The sequence below is a fragment of the Corvus hawaiiensis genome, chromosome 22, assembly GCF_020740725.1.
Source record: "Corvus hawaiiensis isolate bCorHaw1 chromosome 22, bCorHaw1.pri.cur, whole genome shotgun sequence".
Taxonomy (NCBI): domain Eukaryota; kingdom Metazoa; phylum Chordata; class Aves; order Passeriformes; family Corvidae; genus Corvus; species Corvus hawaiiensis.
Window position 1 is genome coordinate 8,275,285 of NC_063234.1, and position 16,768 is coordinate 8,292,052.

Sequence of the window (16,768 nt, forward strand, 5' to 3'; positions counted from 1 at the left end):
TTTCTCCTTGCCCTGCTCTGTCCCAGACTTTATTTTCCCAGTCACTCCAAATTCATCTTCAGGTAGTGCCCTGAGGGCCAGGAGCAGTTTAAGCCAAGACACTCCCTCATGCAGAGTCAGCACCTTCACGACTGTAACAGCTGAAGACAACACGGTTACTCCTGAAATGAGATGTTTTTCTCTTGAAATGAGACTCTGCAGTGTTATGAGAATGGATGGCAAATCTGACTCCCAAGTAGTAACTTGTTAGAACAGATTTCTGGCAGCCTGTCACAAAATCAAACATGGTTTGAATGAATGGAAAACTTAAGCACTGTTGGCCTGTGGTTGGCTGTTTTCACCCATGGGATTTGCCCCTGAAAATCCCCACAGCCAATCCATGGCAAATCTGTTCCTTTTCCAGCCTCTGCCACAATCAGGCCCCAATTCCCTTTGCTCATTACACTTGGGAAAAAAAAACAACACCAGATTTTTTCCTTTTATGTGGGATTCCCTCTAAGGCCACAGGGTGTGAAATGAGTGAAAGGAGCAGCCAACTTGGCTTTCACTTTACCTGGTCTCCTCTTGTCTTTGGTCATGAGTTGTTGCACCTTCCTCTGTTCTTCCTGCTCTTCAATCTTGGCTTCTTTATGGATCTGCTCGATGGTCTTGGGGCCCTGGTCTGCTCTCCGTGACACCCAGTTGCACTGGGGAAGAAGCAAAAAAACCCAAACACGTGCTCAGGGAAACTTCCAGGGGAGCATCAAACGTGGGGAATTTGAACATTGGGAACGAGGCCTCATCCTCCCACCCTTGCCATGCCTTAGAGGGGCCGGAGAAAATCCTGTGGAGCTGGGACATGTTATGGACATGGTTATCCCAGCACCAGAGATCAAAGCCCTGTGCTCAGGTAGAGAATGCAGTGAGACCTGACTGAGCTCAAGACATGTCAACCCCCAGCCTGCACATTCCCAGCTTCCCACTCATTCAAGGTTCAGAGGAAAGAGAAGAGCTGCTGTCACTCTATGACTGACACTCTTGGTGGGAGCCTTTCCATCAAGCTTGAGGGGAAAAAATGAAACCTTGAAAATAAAAAAAGCAAAAAGTGACTGATTTTAAGTGGAGACAGTGCTTTGCCAATCCAGGAATGGTGATGGCTGAGACAAGAATCCTGCAGAGAGGGGCAGCTGTCACTCCAAAAACACTTTCCCTGCTCGATGTGTCTTTTCAGCCATGCACTGCTCAGACCCTTCCAGCCCTGGAATGACCATGCTGTCCCTTATCTTGCTGCAGCCTCATTACAGCTCTTGGGGCAATTATCTACCTGCAGCCAAAATGGTGACTTCAGCCTCCACACAACCCAAAACAGGTCCCCTGGGGGAAAAATCACAGGTGCTGGGAAGGTTTGTTCCACCCGTGGTCACGTCTTCACCTGCACAGCGTGGGGGCCCTGTGCACCACACAAGTACTGACCATGGCACCAGGACAACGTGGAGACATCTCCTGGCTTTGAACAGCCAGACTTTGGGGAGAAGGGGAACAGATCTCCCCCCAACATCCTACTTCAGCTGTGAATCCCTGCTCTTGCATGAGAGCTTATCCAGTCTGGATATGGAAGGGAACATGACAGACTGGCAGGAGAGCTGGGCATGTTCACCTGGAGAAGGGAAGGCTGAGGGAGAGCTCAGAGCCCCTTCCAGGGCCTAAAGGGGCTCCAGGAGAGCTGGAGAGGGACTTTGGACAAGGGGGAATGGCTTCCCACTGCCAGAGGGCAGGGTTAGATGGGACATTGGGAAGAAATTCTTCCCTGTGAGGGTGGGCAGGCCCTGGCACAGGGTGCCCAGAGAAGCTGTGGCTGCCCCTGGATCCCTGGAAGTGTCCAAGGCCAGGCTGGATGGGGCTTGGAGCAGCCTGGGACAGTGGGAGGTATCCATGTCCGTGGCAGGGGGTGGAATGAGATGATCCTTAAGGTCCCTTCTAACCCAAACCAGTCTGAGCTTCCATGATTTCATGCTTTTCCTCACTGGAGTTGTGACCTACCAGCCTTAGGTCTATTACATCCTGAAGCATGAATCGAATCCTTGAGGAGGTTTTCCTCTCTTTCACAATCTTCTCCATCTGATTAAAATACTGGTCCATGCGGGGCTAGACAAGAAAAACAGCATCATCAGTGTTGTGGAGAAAAATGAAAATATTCCCTTGAGGGGCACTCAGCTGCTCCTGCATTCCCGTGCTGGAAACATCAGGGGACACAGGGCTGCTCCCCAGAGAGCTGAGTGCTGGGTCTTGTACACTCCTCCAGGATGGATTGGAGGGTGCACAGGGCAGCATGTGCAGGAAATGAGGCGCAAGTGTGCAGGCACGCACTTTCTCTGGGTTTTCAATTACTCAAACAATGAATGCCCTCTGCACTTACATAATAAACATGACATCCATTGAAAATATATCTCATTCTGAGCTCCCCCTCCTCAAATCAGCTTGTGTGCTCACCTCAGCCCAAGAAAAACTGGCTCAGGAAACAAAATGGGTACAAAACCAGCCTAAGACACATCACTGCACGGTTTACCCCCCAAGCTGTCTGAGCCAGGCCAGGCTGAGCAGCAGCTCTGGGTCTCTCTACAGGAACAGTTTAATGGACTCGGAGTGGGGAAAAAACCCCACAAACTCCTCCTCATCCAGAAAAATCACGATGTAGTAGAATCCCAATAGGTTCACACTAAGACATGAAAGCAGAGAAGCTCCTGTTAGGTTTAAATTTGGCTCACCAAGCTCTAAAAAGCCTTTTTCTCAAAATAGGGCCTCTGGTTGTTTCAAACCAAGAGTTTCAGAGCACTTTTCTATAGTGTTTCCCTGTCTCTGCACTAAAAACCAGCTAAACCCTTGTCCTTGTAGTTAAACAAACAAGAAAAAGCCCATTAAAGTTTGTGTCTGGCCTTGCCTTGGAAAGTTCCAGCTCTGGGAGCAAATGTTTCCAAATGTAGGGATCATGGGGAAATATTACCAATGGACTTATTTCAGAAGTTTTAATTAAACTATGACTAACAGTTCAGCTTCAATAAAAACACACAATAAAATGTCTACCCCATTAAGAAGGATTCTCTCAGTCTTGATAGAAATAACCAAACCCAAAGACAGGACAGAGGCATCTGGAATTGCTCCCTTGCTCCGTGCCCCACCATGCCCCGCTCGAGGATGCAGGACCAGCAGAGCCCCGAAATGTTGGCTTTTACAGTGCTCAAAAAGACCAAAACAGCATCCAGGCCTCATCCAGCCTGACCTCAGCTTGGAATTCAGACCTGGTTTTCTTCCCAAAGCACACGGAGAAACTGAATCCCATGCTGGTGCCATGCCTGGTGCTGCGTTCACAGCATGGGATGTTTAGCCTGGGGATTGCTGATAAAACCACGTTGTTTTGGTCAATGCTCACAGAACAATCTGGGAAATTCCTTCCCCTTAAGGCTCAGGATTGATTCCTGAGATCCAGCGTGTGGAGAGGGAACTCCCTGCCCTGGGCAGCTGAACACAATTAGCTCCGTTTGTTTCCAGAGCCGAGTCCCACTGATTCCTGGCAAAACCCTCGAGTTTTGCATCCCAAGCCTGATTTTTGTGAAGGAGCAGCAGATTGTCTGTGCCAAGAGAAGCTCTTGGAGTGCTCTGTGCTCCGTGCTACAGATACATTTGCTGAAAAACGGGGAGGAGGATGCAGGATCGCTGTGGTGGCAGAACAGCTGCCACATCCCAGCACAACTGGAGACAAGGGATGACACAAAATAAAGGCACCCCCGAGGCTCAGGCAGGAGTTTGGACTGGTTAATGAGGGTGTTTTAGATTTCACCTGAACAACACATTAAATGGTGGCTTCTGTAGGTAACATAAACCTTCAACTGGAAATATTCATGTTTTGGGAACTACAGAGAGAGAGGGACATTCAACTTGGAAAAAGTAAATGTTGAGCATTTCTGGGCTGTGTGTTTGGATAAAATCTTTGGAAACAACAACTGGAGAACACTGTTGAAAATGACACAGACTCTATTACAGAGCAGGGAGCGAGGCCAGGTCATGACGAAGCATCCACAGAGGAGTGGATGATTTCCTCATGCCATATGGAAATTCCTGAAGAAAAAACAAATTTTCAAATAAAAACACCCCACACCCATTTTTCCAGCCCTGCCCAGAGAGCCTCATCCCTCGCTCCCATTCCTGCCCCACCTTTGCCTTCTCAAAGTCCAGGTCCTTGCCAATGGTTGTGAGCAGGCGGCAAAGGCACTCGAGGGACTCCTCGTCGTGGTTTTTCAGCAGCTTCACCACGCAGTCGTGCATGATGGCCTCCGTCAGCATCTTCAGCTTGAAAAGCTCACCGATGAATTTTATATTCCCAATGGATCTCCGCCGGGCTTTGTCCTTGGCCTCTTCCAGCTCATCGTGGAGCCGCGTCTTCTCCTCTGGCTGTAAAACAGGAAAACAGCTCTGCGAAACCATGTTCCCAGTGCACAGAACTCTTTGAAAGATCCAGTTTTATGTTCATAGACACTGTTCACTCTTTTCCTCCTAAAGCCCTGAAAGATGCTGGTATAAACCCACTGTCAAGGCAAATATTTTTTGTTATCCTCAGGCACAGTGACAGAATGAAAGTCTCAACTCCGGAATCCCCCCAGATCAACTGCTGTCTCAAAAGGAAATAATTTTCTGAGGGAACTCTAAGAACTTATGGAGAAAAACACCACTTACAGTGGTGGCAGCTTCGAGTTCTTTCTGCTTCTTTTCAAAGACATCGTCGTCAGCCTTGTCCTTTTCAAATTCCTTCTGGCAGCGATTTAACAGCAACTTACGGAAATTTACTGTGCTCCCAGGTTTGTCTGCCATGGGCACTTTCAGCTGGAGTGAGAAGGAAGAAAAACATCAGCAGAAATAGGGATAAACTCCACAGAGGAGGGGTCAGCCATAACTATTTTGCTCTTCATGTTGAGCTGTGTGGCTCCGCACAGCTGTGAAAGTGAAGCCTCACGTCAGGATTTCCAGTGGAGTTTTACATTGCAGATATAAAGTCACACTCCAAACTTGGCTGACACCACCTCTGCCCGGGGATGGATTACCTTTCCATCCACAGGATCCCTTAAAAACAACTCCTGCTTAAAACCGCTCCTGTTCTGTGCTGCAGGCTTAAGCTGTATTCCTTCACTGCATGTCATGAAGGACCTGGGGAAAAGGGGGTTATTTTGTCCCAAATTCACCATCTGAGAATGATCTGTGCAAAGCCCGGCTCATCTTGGGCTCCCTTGGAAATGACAGACACAGAAGGGTGCCCAGAGCAGCTGGGGCTGCCCCTGGATCCCTGGAAGTGCCCAAGGCCAGGCTGGATGGGGCTTGGAGCAGCCTGGGACAGTGGAAGGTGTCCCTGCCCATGGCAGGGAGTGCAATGAGAAGAGCTTTAAGTTCCCTTTCCCACCTATACCATTCCATGCTTCCGTGATTTTCTGAACTTCCCAAATCGCATCTCGTGACCAGGTGGAGCAGAGTCCTCAACTCCCAACAACAACTGCTCCCTCAAATCCCTCCGCCTCGGGCACGGCCAACAAATACTCCACATTAACTATTCTCACTTACACTCAGAACAAACACTTAACTCTGCTCTCCCCGGGTTCTGTCACTGCCCACCAGCCCGTGGGGTGCCGTGCTGAACACTGCCCAGAGGAGTTCCCGAGCTGCGGGCGGCTCTTACCGTCACCAGGCACCGGCACATGTTGGCGTACGCCACCGAGAAGCTGGGCTCGTCGATGGCCTTCTCGAAGACCAGGTCGATGACTCCCTTCAGCCTCTCCTCTGTGTCCACCGTCAGGTCTGTCACCTGCTTCATGAGCTGGTTGAACATCTGGGGCGTCAGCTTGTTCAAGATGCTTCGTACCTTGCGGAACAGCTCCTGAATGACAGAGCATTGAAGTTCAGGCACAAGGGGTGCAGGGGGATTTCAGGAACAAGCCAGGATGCTTCTTACAGGGGAATGGAGACATCCTGTAGGAATGTCTGGGAAGCTGAGCGACACACCACATGTTTCTGCACAGCCCAACCCCACTTCTCACTTGGCTACCAAAGACCAAGGCTGCAGGGCAGGAGTTCTGGAAATGCCCAAGTGCTTTTGTCAAGTGCAACAGAGGCACAAAGCCCTTCCTGTCAGAAAAACTCTTCTTTATATCAGTTTAATCCATGAGATACAAATTAACAGGGAGTGGCCTCTGTCTCCTTCAGCCAGACGTAACCAACCTCTCCTAAAATTCACTTTAAGGCACTTTATTTTTTCCTATCCAGGATGACAATGAGGCCAGCAATGCCACCATTAGCTCCAAAACCAGAATTCCAGTGTCCTTCAAGACCATCCCAACTTATCCTACAAATTACAAGCTTGATCACCAGACAAACACCTCCTCCCAGAGCAGCTGTCCCACGGAGGAGAGGAGAGGGAGAAGGACAGAGGGAGCTTCAGACAGCACTGTTGGGCTGGGCAGGACCAACTGAGGGATTTCACAGAGGAACCTCAGTCTTGGTGAGGATTCAGTGCAGAAATGTGGTCTAAAAGGGGATGAAAAGCAAGTTCTATGCTGGGAATGTAGGGCTGTTTGTTTTAGAACAGAGACAGAAATATTCCAGTAAAACAGCAGTAGAAAAGCAATCTTGGAAGAGAGGTAGGACGTTGTCTGGTGTTCTCTGCTTAATATATAGGACTAGCATTTAAACTCCAGGTCAAGAATAAACATACAAAAAATACCATCAAGGTAGGGGAAAGCTGGGATTCCAACTGAACTTCACTGCCCTTTTTCACTGTGACACAAGAGGGAAGGCAAATTACAATTACCTGGTGCAGCTGCTGCACCCTCAGGCCTGCTTTCGCTCTCACCTGGGTTTTGACGTTTTCGGGGTCCTCCGTTTGGTTTTCCCTCTTCAGGCTCGGCTTCCAGGCGTTCTCCGCCTTCTTCAGGTGCACATCCTCCTTCACACACACAGTGATGATCTTCCTGGGCTCCCTCCTCTGGCCCGGCTGAGATCTCCTCGGTCCAACATTCAACAACTAGGACAAAAACATTCCCTGTTATATCCCACTTTAAGCTCACATGGGGTAACACGCTGCAGGGCAAACGCCAACACGCGCTGACGGCACCACTGGCCACCAGCACGCCCTGCTGGGACACCAGGAGTCCCTCCGGCCCAACACTGCTCCGGGCTGGTCACAGAACACGGAGACACCAAACACGTTTCTCTGGGCAGCTTTTCCCAACAGAGAGATGGGATGACTCTGCCTACACGATCTGGCAGTGCTCCAGGTGCTGCTACAGCAGGGCACAACTGAACCCCACTGGCCTGAAGTGCCTCTTGGCAGTCAGAAACTGCATAACTGAGACACCACAGCGAAGGTGTGGAAGAATTCAGCCCTTACAGGTGTATTCCAAACATGCCATCCCAAGCACTTAGACAATGATAAATCAGCAGCTCTGCCAGAAATGTTAAGTTTTACTGGAGATTGCTTCCAACAGAGCCATTTTGAAATGGGAATTACGTAAAACATACTGAAGGAGTATCACTGCAGCTCCTGCACTGTAAAAATATGGATCCTAGCAGATGTGGGGACAAACTCTGGGTGGTTCCACAAAAGAAAGGGAATCAGGGTGCTTTGGAACTGCACCAAGCACTTCTGCAATCCTGTGTAACGTGATGCTCCTCCCGAACAAGTGAGGCACAAAACCTGCCACAGCCAGGGAGTTTTTCAATGTACAACTGGTAGGGCACAAGACACCCCCAAAGCTCCTCTTCATCATCTGGGGGCTTCTGATTAAGGACTAAAGGTACCAGGTGCTGTTGGGAGGTTGTTCTGCCCCCATGCTCTTTCACATTTCTGAACTCACTTATCACAAATGTCCAACCTCAAGGTACAAATTAATGCAGCAAAACTCCATTATCAAACCTGGTACTTCCCACAGCAGTAATTAATCTGCTCAGCAGCCACTTGTGGAAGATGGGCCATTTCAAACACTGCTTTGTTCAACAAAGGGTTCAACGAGCATCAAAAAGGCCAAACCACTGCAGTTATTCAAAGAGCTTCACTGAATAGGAGAAAAGGGCTCTTGGCTGGTGCCTCTTATGTCACACATCAGCCACAAACCTGGGTTTGTGTTACTGAAAGGCAAAATCCTTCTTAAAGGCAGGAGGCAGTTGAACCACGTGCCTTTGACACGGTAAATGTGTGCAAATGAACACGATCACCAGCAGTGCTGGAGCTCTTGTCTGGGCTTCACTACAGACAACAGCAACAGAGGAAGATGTCAGAAGATGACGACCTCAGGCCACGACCTGCTCTGTGTGCCCAGCGAGGCCTGGGAGAGGGCTCCGAGGGGCAGGGTGTCAGTGTGCTCCCCTCAGCTTACTAAGACCCCTGTTCATGTCACCTGGCATGCACAGAAATAGCCCAGCAGCTTATTCAAACTGCATGAGGCACAAGCCCCATGAATGCTGTAATTCACAGAATCATTTATCTTGGAAAAGACCTCCAAGATCATCAAGTCCAACCACTTGCAGCACAACCACACCAGCTGACCACTCCTGCGGAATCAACAGTGGAACAGGGAGCCTTCAGGATGTTTTTGTGTGTCAGAAACCCTCCTAAAGCAGACACCGAGCTCTCCCTGTGACCCCTCTCTGCTCCCACCCTGAGCCCTGATCGACACCGGTCTGGCACAGCAAGGCCTGATTGCAGCCCCCCCTTCACACACCTCCTCTGGTGTCACACCACTGCACACAGTTCTGCTGCCCAGGCTCTGACCACGCTGCAAACGTGGAGAGAAGAGACCTCCTCCAGCTCAAAACCCAGACAGCGATCTAACAGAAGACGGACTGGTCACAGCCACACGCGCCAGAGCTCACCACACACCTCCTGCCCACGGACAGCTCTGCAACCAGAGCCAGGCTGGAGCGTGCCCTGAAAACCCAAACCTTTGGGCTCATTCTCCCCAGGAACAGGGGCAAAGCCAAGGAGAGGTGACCTGCAGCCACACCATCTCCTGCACAGAGGCAGCCCTGGTCTGAAGGAGCTTCTGAACATGCCAGGCTGTAACACGCGGGGACAGCGTCGCAGAGGCCGGCGCTTCCTCGGGCACGGGTCCATGCAAATGCTCCCTTTTAGCCAACACCCACCCCTGAAGGAGGTGAGGTGACTCCCTTGGAAAACTGAGGGATGCATGGAGCACCAGTGTGTCACATGTCACCTCCTCACATCCGGCTACCTTTGAGCCCAGACCTTTCAGGCATCAACACAGCAAAGACTTTCTTTGAGACTGTATGTTTTTAATATCTGTGAATAACTGTTCAAACTGTGTGATTAGGTTTTCAATCAGTGAACAGAAGCCTCCTTTGAAGATGTAATAAAATAATAGATGGATCTAACTTTTAACAGAAACGGTCTAGGGGTCTGGGGTTTCTGGCTCTAGATTTACACAGCAAGTTAAAGAGGTGCCTGAGCTCAGGCCTGGCTTCCTGTAAGCAATGATGGTTCTGGGGCACATTACCAGGTGTTCCTGCATTAATCTGAATGACCTCTCTTCCAGAGGAAGAGGGGGAAAGGAAAGCAGGAAGACACAGGGACAAGGCTCCTGCAGAGGAACCAAAGACTCACAGTAGCACAGCCTGACCTGGTGCTCCCACCCAGGCCACAAGTCACAGAAATGCTTTAGAAACCGTCCAAGGAATTAAGGAAGTGCTTCTCCCTCTACAAGAGGCTTCAAATGCAGATGGTGAAATTGATCTTCGATGGTGGGACAGGTTCTGTCTTCTGGGAACAAGAATTGAGGTGATTTGAGTTTCCATCACCTCTTGAGAAGGACGAAGCAGGCGCATCCTGTGCAGGGACGGATCTGTCCGCTCCAGCCCCACATCTCTGAGTCTGCACCCTCCTCACCCGCCACACTCACCTAACCCTGCCTACACCAAAGAGCCTTCCCAGCTGGATTCTGCCCCTGTGCAATTCCACCCCGGTGCCGCCTGACGTGACATTGGTTAGTGCCAGAAACAGTCATACAACACGTTCAAGCAAAAAGAGGGAGACAAAGACAAAAGCCAAAGAAGCAAAACAAAAGATTCTCAACGTGCCGGAAGCAGTTAGCGCTGAGCTGCTCGACGTTATTTGGGGCAAGGAAGAGGCAGTGGTTTGATGGTTCATGGCATGGCCTGTGCAGAGGTGGGATGGCTGGGGACAGGCAGTGCACACGCAGGGGTTGCCATGCGTCACAGGAGGGGAACGTCTGGCATTGCTGGGGCTCAGAACCCTCTGATCCTACAACCGCTGGCGTCGAGGACAGGCTGGTTAAACCACGTCACCTTCCAGCCCTCCTCCAGAACAAGGCAAAGAGAGGCTCTGCTCTGCAAAGGCGCAAATGTAAGATGTATGTTATGTGCTGAATGCTCCAAATGAACGGGGTAAGCGGGACTTACCTTTTCTCCCCCTTTCCACAGGTCTGCAAAGTGCAGACCCTCGCGGATCCCGCTCAGGCCAACGTCCCAGCATGCCCTCAGCTGGTGATGTCCCACCCACCACTGAAGACTGCCTAGAGGGGTACAATGCAAGTCTTGTTTCGGTTTTTTTTAAACAAGGTTGCACCTTTTTGTAAAGTTTTCTGCCAGTCGTTCTTTATCAACAGTGGGCATTGGGAAAAAAGGCAACTCTACAAAAAGGTGCAAAGTCTGGGGGGAGAGGGGGGGATTTGGCTTACCCCTATCGGCAGGTTCCTCAATGGTGGGTGAGGCGAGACCAAGAGAGGGCATGCTGGGGGCCCGCACCGAGCCAGGGAGGGCAATCCAGGGGTGCTCTGCACTTTGCAGGCCTGCGGAGAGACAAAGAGCGACAGGCGCGTTACCCGGACGCCGAAGGGCTCGCGACACTCAGCACACGACAGGAGAGGAGGCGCCGCAGCACAACCTGCGCGCCCCAAACAGGGGAAGCACCGGCGACTGCACGAGGTTTTGTGGACCAGGTGATGCTCCAAGAGAAACAGTGGCCCCTGAGGCAGCTCCAAGACACGGATGTGCACCTCGGAACCGAGGCAGCGGCCACGAGGCTGCTCCCAAACCAGAAATATTACATTGACCCAAAACTGCTGGGTCTGACTCCTGGAAACCTGCACACTTGGAAGTCGGGGTGATTCAGGGAACTCTTCTGGAACCAGCAGGTTTGAAAGATCCACGATGGCTGTGTCGTTAGACACATCCAGATGGACACAGCAGAAGCAGCTCAATAGCTGAAAGTCAGTGATTGCCCCTAACGGCGGCAGCGTCCTCCTCCAGCGGCACTGACGGGGTGGCACGTGCTGGGGGCACCTGTGCCCCGGGCAAAGACATGGCAGAGGCACGAGTGAAGAAGTGATTTCAGAGCGTGGGCAAAGCCAGACACAGGGAAAAGAAGGGAAAGTGAAAGAAAAGCAGCAGAAAAGGTGGGAAAACGAGGAATGAAGTGACCAAAGCAATACAGAGAAGCACAGAGAAAGCAGGAACACAAAGTGCTGGGTACATTTTGTTTGTTAGTAGAATCTCCTTGCTCTGTTGGCGTGTTTTGCAGCGCAGCCTCCCAGGCTGACACGCCGGCGCCGGGTTTGTACGACGAACGTGCGACCGCACACGCGACTGCCGGGTCCGGGTGTGGAAACGCTTCCACCCTCTCACACAGGGAAACGGGAAGGAGATTGAACCCTTCCCAACCAATACGTACCAGTGACAAACATCCACAACCATTTCCAATTTCCCCAAGTTTTGTCAGCCAAGCAAACATCATCCCTGCATTCATCCTGACAAAGCCAGAACCACCGGAACACCGGAAGAGGCCCAAAAGCCTGAAGGGGGATTTTATCACTGTTAAGGCCACTTTTTAAATGAGCAAGTTGGTATAAACTCACACTTCCAGACACGTTTCTTCCCCCGGGGGCTTGCCTCCCAAAATCAGCAAAGGCCGGTGTGAAGTCGGGGCCTCGTGGCAGGATCCGGGGGTCCAGAGTCCTCAGTGGCAATTTTGGCTGATTGATCTGTGCCGGGAGCAGAGCACACAAACAGGGGCTGCTCAGGGGTGCTGAGCTACCAAAGGTCATGCAATCTACAGACAACCTCTGCTAAACCATAATAGCCATATTTAACATCCAAATTAAAGCTTTTAACAAACTGCTCAAGTTTTAGGCATTCACACAACTAAAAATAAGCATTTAATTTAAAATACATCTTCTGCAGGTGACTACTGAGGAAATAGATGGAGTTCAGAAGCATTTCAAGGCTGAGCAAGAATTATGGAGGATAAAATCATGGTAACACGGGCCCGTCTTGGTCCAGGAGCACAAAACTGCCACCTTCCCTCAAAGCAATGGCTTTTGTGCCAATATGAGAGATGGGCAACTGAGCCCAGGAAGCTCAAACACAGAACAGTGAGAAACAATCATGGGAAAGTAGAAGGTGGATGAAATAATTTTGGGAATAAAGCTGCATTTTACAATTTGCCTGGGTATGAAACTCAGAGTGGAAATGTTTCTGCACACGAGGATCACCCACATCCCCGAGTCTCAAGAGTGAGTCTGTGGTGCTTCCATCAAAGCCAAGGAACTCCCCGGTTCTCAGTGAGAGCAGAACGAGGCCTTGTTGCCAGCACTCAGAAATTCCAAGTGTTCCACTAAGCCCAGACCTCCAGCAGAGACAATCAGCTCTGAGATGAGGCTGGAGAGAAATCCCAGAACTGCCTGGGAATGGAGTTCTTAAAGATCTTTTATTAGATCAGCTTATAAATAGTGAAGAAACTGCTTCAGATCAAAAAACAGTTTGCCCAAGAGCTTCTCTCTGCTTTTTAATTGATCTAATAGGTCAATTAATTGATCTAACAGCAGCTACTGCCTCTCCATCCAGCCTTGCTTGGATCCTCAGCTCTTCATGCCTGGCTCATTTTAAATTTTAATAACAACTTGGTATAACTTATCCAGATAAAGACCATCAAAAATGCTTCAGTTTTAATCATCTGCACAAATTCATCAGGCACTAACACCTCTATTTGTAGAATTTTGTGACGAGACCAACTATTCCTGCTTCCCACCAAAAGCCTGCATGGAAATGGCTCAGGAATGAGGCATTAGGGGTCTTTTTTTATATCAAAACCCTGCACATACCTGTTTTATGGGCTCTCCTCTCACCTTGTCGAGCACCACGTCGCTGATGGGAGGCAGACCCTCGGGCTTCTGGATACAGGCAGGCATGAACTGGATATCCAGCAGGAATTCCCGGTCATACTGCTTCTTCCCCTCCGGGTCCAGGGGCTTCCACTGCTCTGTAGGGAGAGAAGTCCCTGAGAGTCACAGGAAACAAACCCTCTGCTCACCCAGACGTGGTTCAGGTAAATCCAAAGGGAAGAGGCTGCTGCAACAGCCTGGGAAATTTCAATTCAAAAAAATTGAAATTGAAAAAAATTTAAAAGATTCAATTAATTTTCATTTTGAAGGGAGAGAGGAGGGGAACAGACGTGGCATTAAAGTGGCATAAACAATGGGGACTGTAGAGCCAGGTCTGGAGCAACCACACCCAGATCTGGTCACTAATTCCAGTTCTAACCCATGTGTCTCTGACTTTGACTTTCACTCTCCTGGGGGATATGGTGGAATGGGGACAGTTCCCAGTTTCTGCGTGAAAATGGCGAAGGTAAAGTGGTTTGTTTGGTGTAAAAGGAGTCATAATATGGAGTCAAGGAGAGCAGAGCATGGAACAAAAATACCTTTTGAAAATGTGAAACCATGGAGCTGTGAACAACCCAGGCTGGAGACAACAAGTGGAAGCAAGAGAAGCCACAACCACAGGCCATGATCTGGGAATTACAACTTTCCACCTATTTTTCGTGGGGCTTTTTGGGTGCGGAGGACCCCGCCTGGTGAAAATCACCCCATAAAGCTACAGCCACTTTAGCAGAAGGAAAATCAGCCTCTGGTGGCCTGGAGATGGGATTTTCAGCACCGGCCACACAGTTTGTTCAAAATTAGGGAAGAAAACATGTTTTATCTAAAGGAAAACATCTGTAGGAGATGCTGCCTTTGGATCTCCCTCATGCCAGACTGCCTTACTCAGTATTTACCAGCCCTCCAGGTATTTATTATTCTTCTATTTCACTCCCTGACCCCCAGCTTTGGACTTTGGGGATCGCACCATCTGCACCCCCGCAGAGGCCACGAGCAGGGACTTATTCCAACTATGGGTTTTAACAACTGGGAATGAAAATACACAGAAGAAATTACAAACTTAGCTCTTTAAGCAGTTTTATTTCTACAGAGCTTCAGGATACAGGGGTGCAGAAATGGTTTGGCTGGATCCTGGCTGGAATTCCTGGCCTGTCCCTGTGTCACACCACCTGTCATTTACCATGGAAAAGCTCCGACACAACAACAAGCAGTTTATGTGTAGTTTCCTTCTCCTGGAAAGCTCTCAACGAGCTGTTTTAATGTGAGGAGCAGCTGGGCAGCACCACAAGAACGATCCCCAACGCAGGAAGAGACAGGGATCAAACACACAATTCCTCCAAAAGGCAGAAACTCCCCTTTCTAAAAAGAGTAGAGCTGAAATCGAGGACTACTGCACATGTCTGATGTGTGTTGCTTTCCCAGGAATCAATCCAACCCCTCCTGCTGAGTGAAAGGACATCTGGACCCAACCGGGATTGTTCTGACTGCATCAAGCTGATGAATTATGGATTAACTTCAGGAAGTGCTTGGTTAATGAACTGGTCAGGTACCCTGAGCGTGATGAGCTATCAAGAGGCCTCTGTGTTTCCCCCTCACGATATGATTGAGCTGAATTAAAAAAACGAAAGCAATTGAGGTCTTTGTCAGAACAAAGTGGTGAAGAAACAACCACTGCAGCGGAATCCCTCAATGGTGGTGTTCCTTGCCCACCAGGTTCTCCAGGTCCTTCCTTATTACTATTATTAGACTCTTTAATTTCTGGGCTCCAAAAAATAAGAGTATTTTATGTGGAGGGAGTTTCACTTGAATAAGAAATTGCTTAAAAATTGGGAGCAGCTGAGAAGTTGGTCTCAAGTTCTGTCCAAATGAGGCGGATTAATTGAGGTTCAGGTCTATAAATTACAAAATCTTCATAAATAACAAAAAGGTTAGGTCTTCATAAAATAACAGACACACCCTACAGATATCCTATACCCCAATCAATGGGACTGAGCTGGGCAGTGTCCGGACTGAAAACCACAAACTGTTGATCTTCCTTGCTTTTCTAGAAATCCAAAGATCCAGGTAACTGTTTACCCAGGAAATTAAATCTTTATGAGCACACATATTTGTATTTAGAACCCAATGAGCACTTTCATTTCTTATTTAACCACCTCTTATTTCAGAGGTATATTGGTTCATATGGAATCTCCTGGATGGTTTCCAGCTGTCAATCACACAGGAATCAACTCTCTGCCATTTCCACCATGCTGTAGCCAACATCCAAATGCATAAAATTTTCAAGGAATTAAGGATTTTCTCTTCTCTTGACCATGATCAGCAAGACAAAACCAATTCTCCCCTTTTGCCCCCCTGGAAGATCTCTCAGGGCCTGTTGGGTTGCAGATCTCAGCACAGCTGCACATGGTGAACATTGAATCCCTTTCCAGCCCCACTGGGAACATCCACAGGGATGACACACAAGGTGTCAGCAGCCCTTCCAGGAGGGAGGCAGAGAAGCAGAGTGGAGCAGGACTTACCTGGTTTGTACTGGTACACAGGCCCCTCTCCGGAGCTCTCCGTGCAACCAGAGTTGGCGTCGGTGCCTTCTCCCTCCGAGACGCTCTCAGCACCGTTCCGCACCAGCTCTGCCTCCTGCTCCCCATTCTCTTCCACAGGTTTCACTGGTTTGAGCTCCAAGGGTTCCCTCTCCAGTTGAAGCCCATGGCTCATTTTCTCCTGGTCGGATTCAAGTACTTTGTCCCCTGAAGGTTCCCCCTCCTCCTTCGGCTGCAGCATGGGCAGAAGCAGAGGTTTTGTTAAAAATGCCCCGACAAATTCAATGCACGTGGAACAGCTCTTCATGGATTCACACAGCATTTTTGGGAGCAGCAGGAATACAAATGCATCTTACACAGGGATATGGAACACCACACCGAGCCACTGGGTGATTTATTGGCTCACTCCCATGGACAGCCCACTGGTCATTAATGGTGTAACTGGAAAGACTCAGCGTTGCCCATGAAACCTCCATGGGACTGGATGGAGGGAACTCTTAAGCCATGAGCAATCCCAGCCTGGAAAGACAACTCTGCTTTCTTCCTCTCCTATTATCCACGATAAAGGGATGGTAAAGGGCACGTGGTGCTTGTTTTGGGAGATTCTTCCTTTAAATGCCTGCTGCCAACTGGAGCAGATCCCACTACAGAAGGTAATGTAAGATCCAGCCACAATTCCAGCATCTCAGCTTCAGAAAAAGCATTAATAGTATCCCTGGCTGTTAATTTTAGAGCTCTCCAAGGACACAGCCTGATTGTGCATTCAGACGAGGAGGCGTCAGAACATGCTTCTCCCAGGAGAAATCCCAGCACATCTTAGCACTGAACAAAGGAATAACTTCATTGAGGATGCTCTGGAGGAGGCTCCTGCTCCTTTTGCCTCCCCACCTGAGGGCACCACATCCTAAAACGCTTCTTGGAGATTTTTCAAGGGAATTCTCTGAAGAATTCCTCAGTGGAACTGCCGGGTGGTGCAGGAGACACAACTCCTCCAAGGGAGGATGAGCAAAGTGTGGAGGATGAACC

The 16,768-nt window shown here is 49.5% G+C and overlaps 1 protein-coding gene across 16 annotated transcripts in view; it reads right to left on the bottom strand.

Moving 5' to 3' along the window:
- EIF4G3 (eukaryotic translation initiation factor 4 gamma 3) overlaps positions 1 to 16,768 on the bottom strand; it is a 141,768-nt gene that overhangs the window by 21,067 nt on the left and 103,933 nt on the right. For 15 of the 16 annotated variants that reach the window (XM_048326457.1, XM_048326451.1, XM_048326453.1 and 12 more), the window contains 10 exons: positions 15,725 to 15,974; positions 13,149 to 13,306; positions 11,904 to 12,029; positions 10,728 to 10,838; positions 6,869 to 7,039; positions 5,699 to 5,896; positions 4,708 to 4,854; positions 4,189 to 4,425; positions 2,020 to 2,124; positions 554 to 686 (listed from right to left, as the gene is read on the bottom strand). In XM_048326457.1, coding sequence (XP_048182414.1) covers positions 554 to 686; positions 2,020 to 2,124; positions 4,189 to 4,425; positions 4,708 to 4,854; positions 5,699 to 5,896; positions 6,869 to 7,039; positions 10,728 to 10,838; positions 11,904 to 12,029; positions 13,149 to 13,306; positions 15,725 to 15,974 — 1,636 coding nt within the window. The remainder of the gene's footprint in view (positions 1 to 553; positions 687 to 2,019; positions 2,125 to 4,188; positions 4,426 to 4,707; positions 4,855 to 5,698; positions 5,897 to 6,868; positions 7,040 to 10,727; positions 10,839 to 11,903; positions 12,030 to 13,148; positions 13,307 to 15,724; positions 15,975 to 16,768) is intronic. The other variant, XM_048326454.1, reaches the window with a different exon arrangement.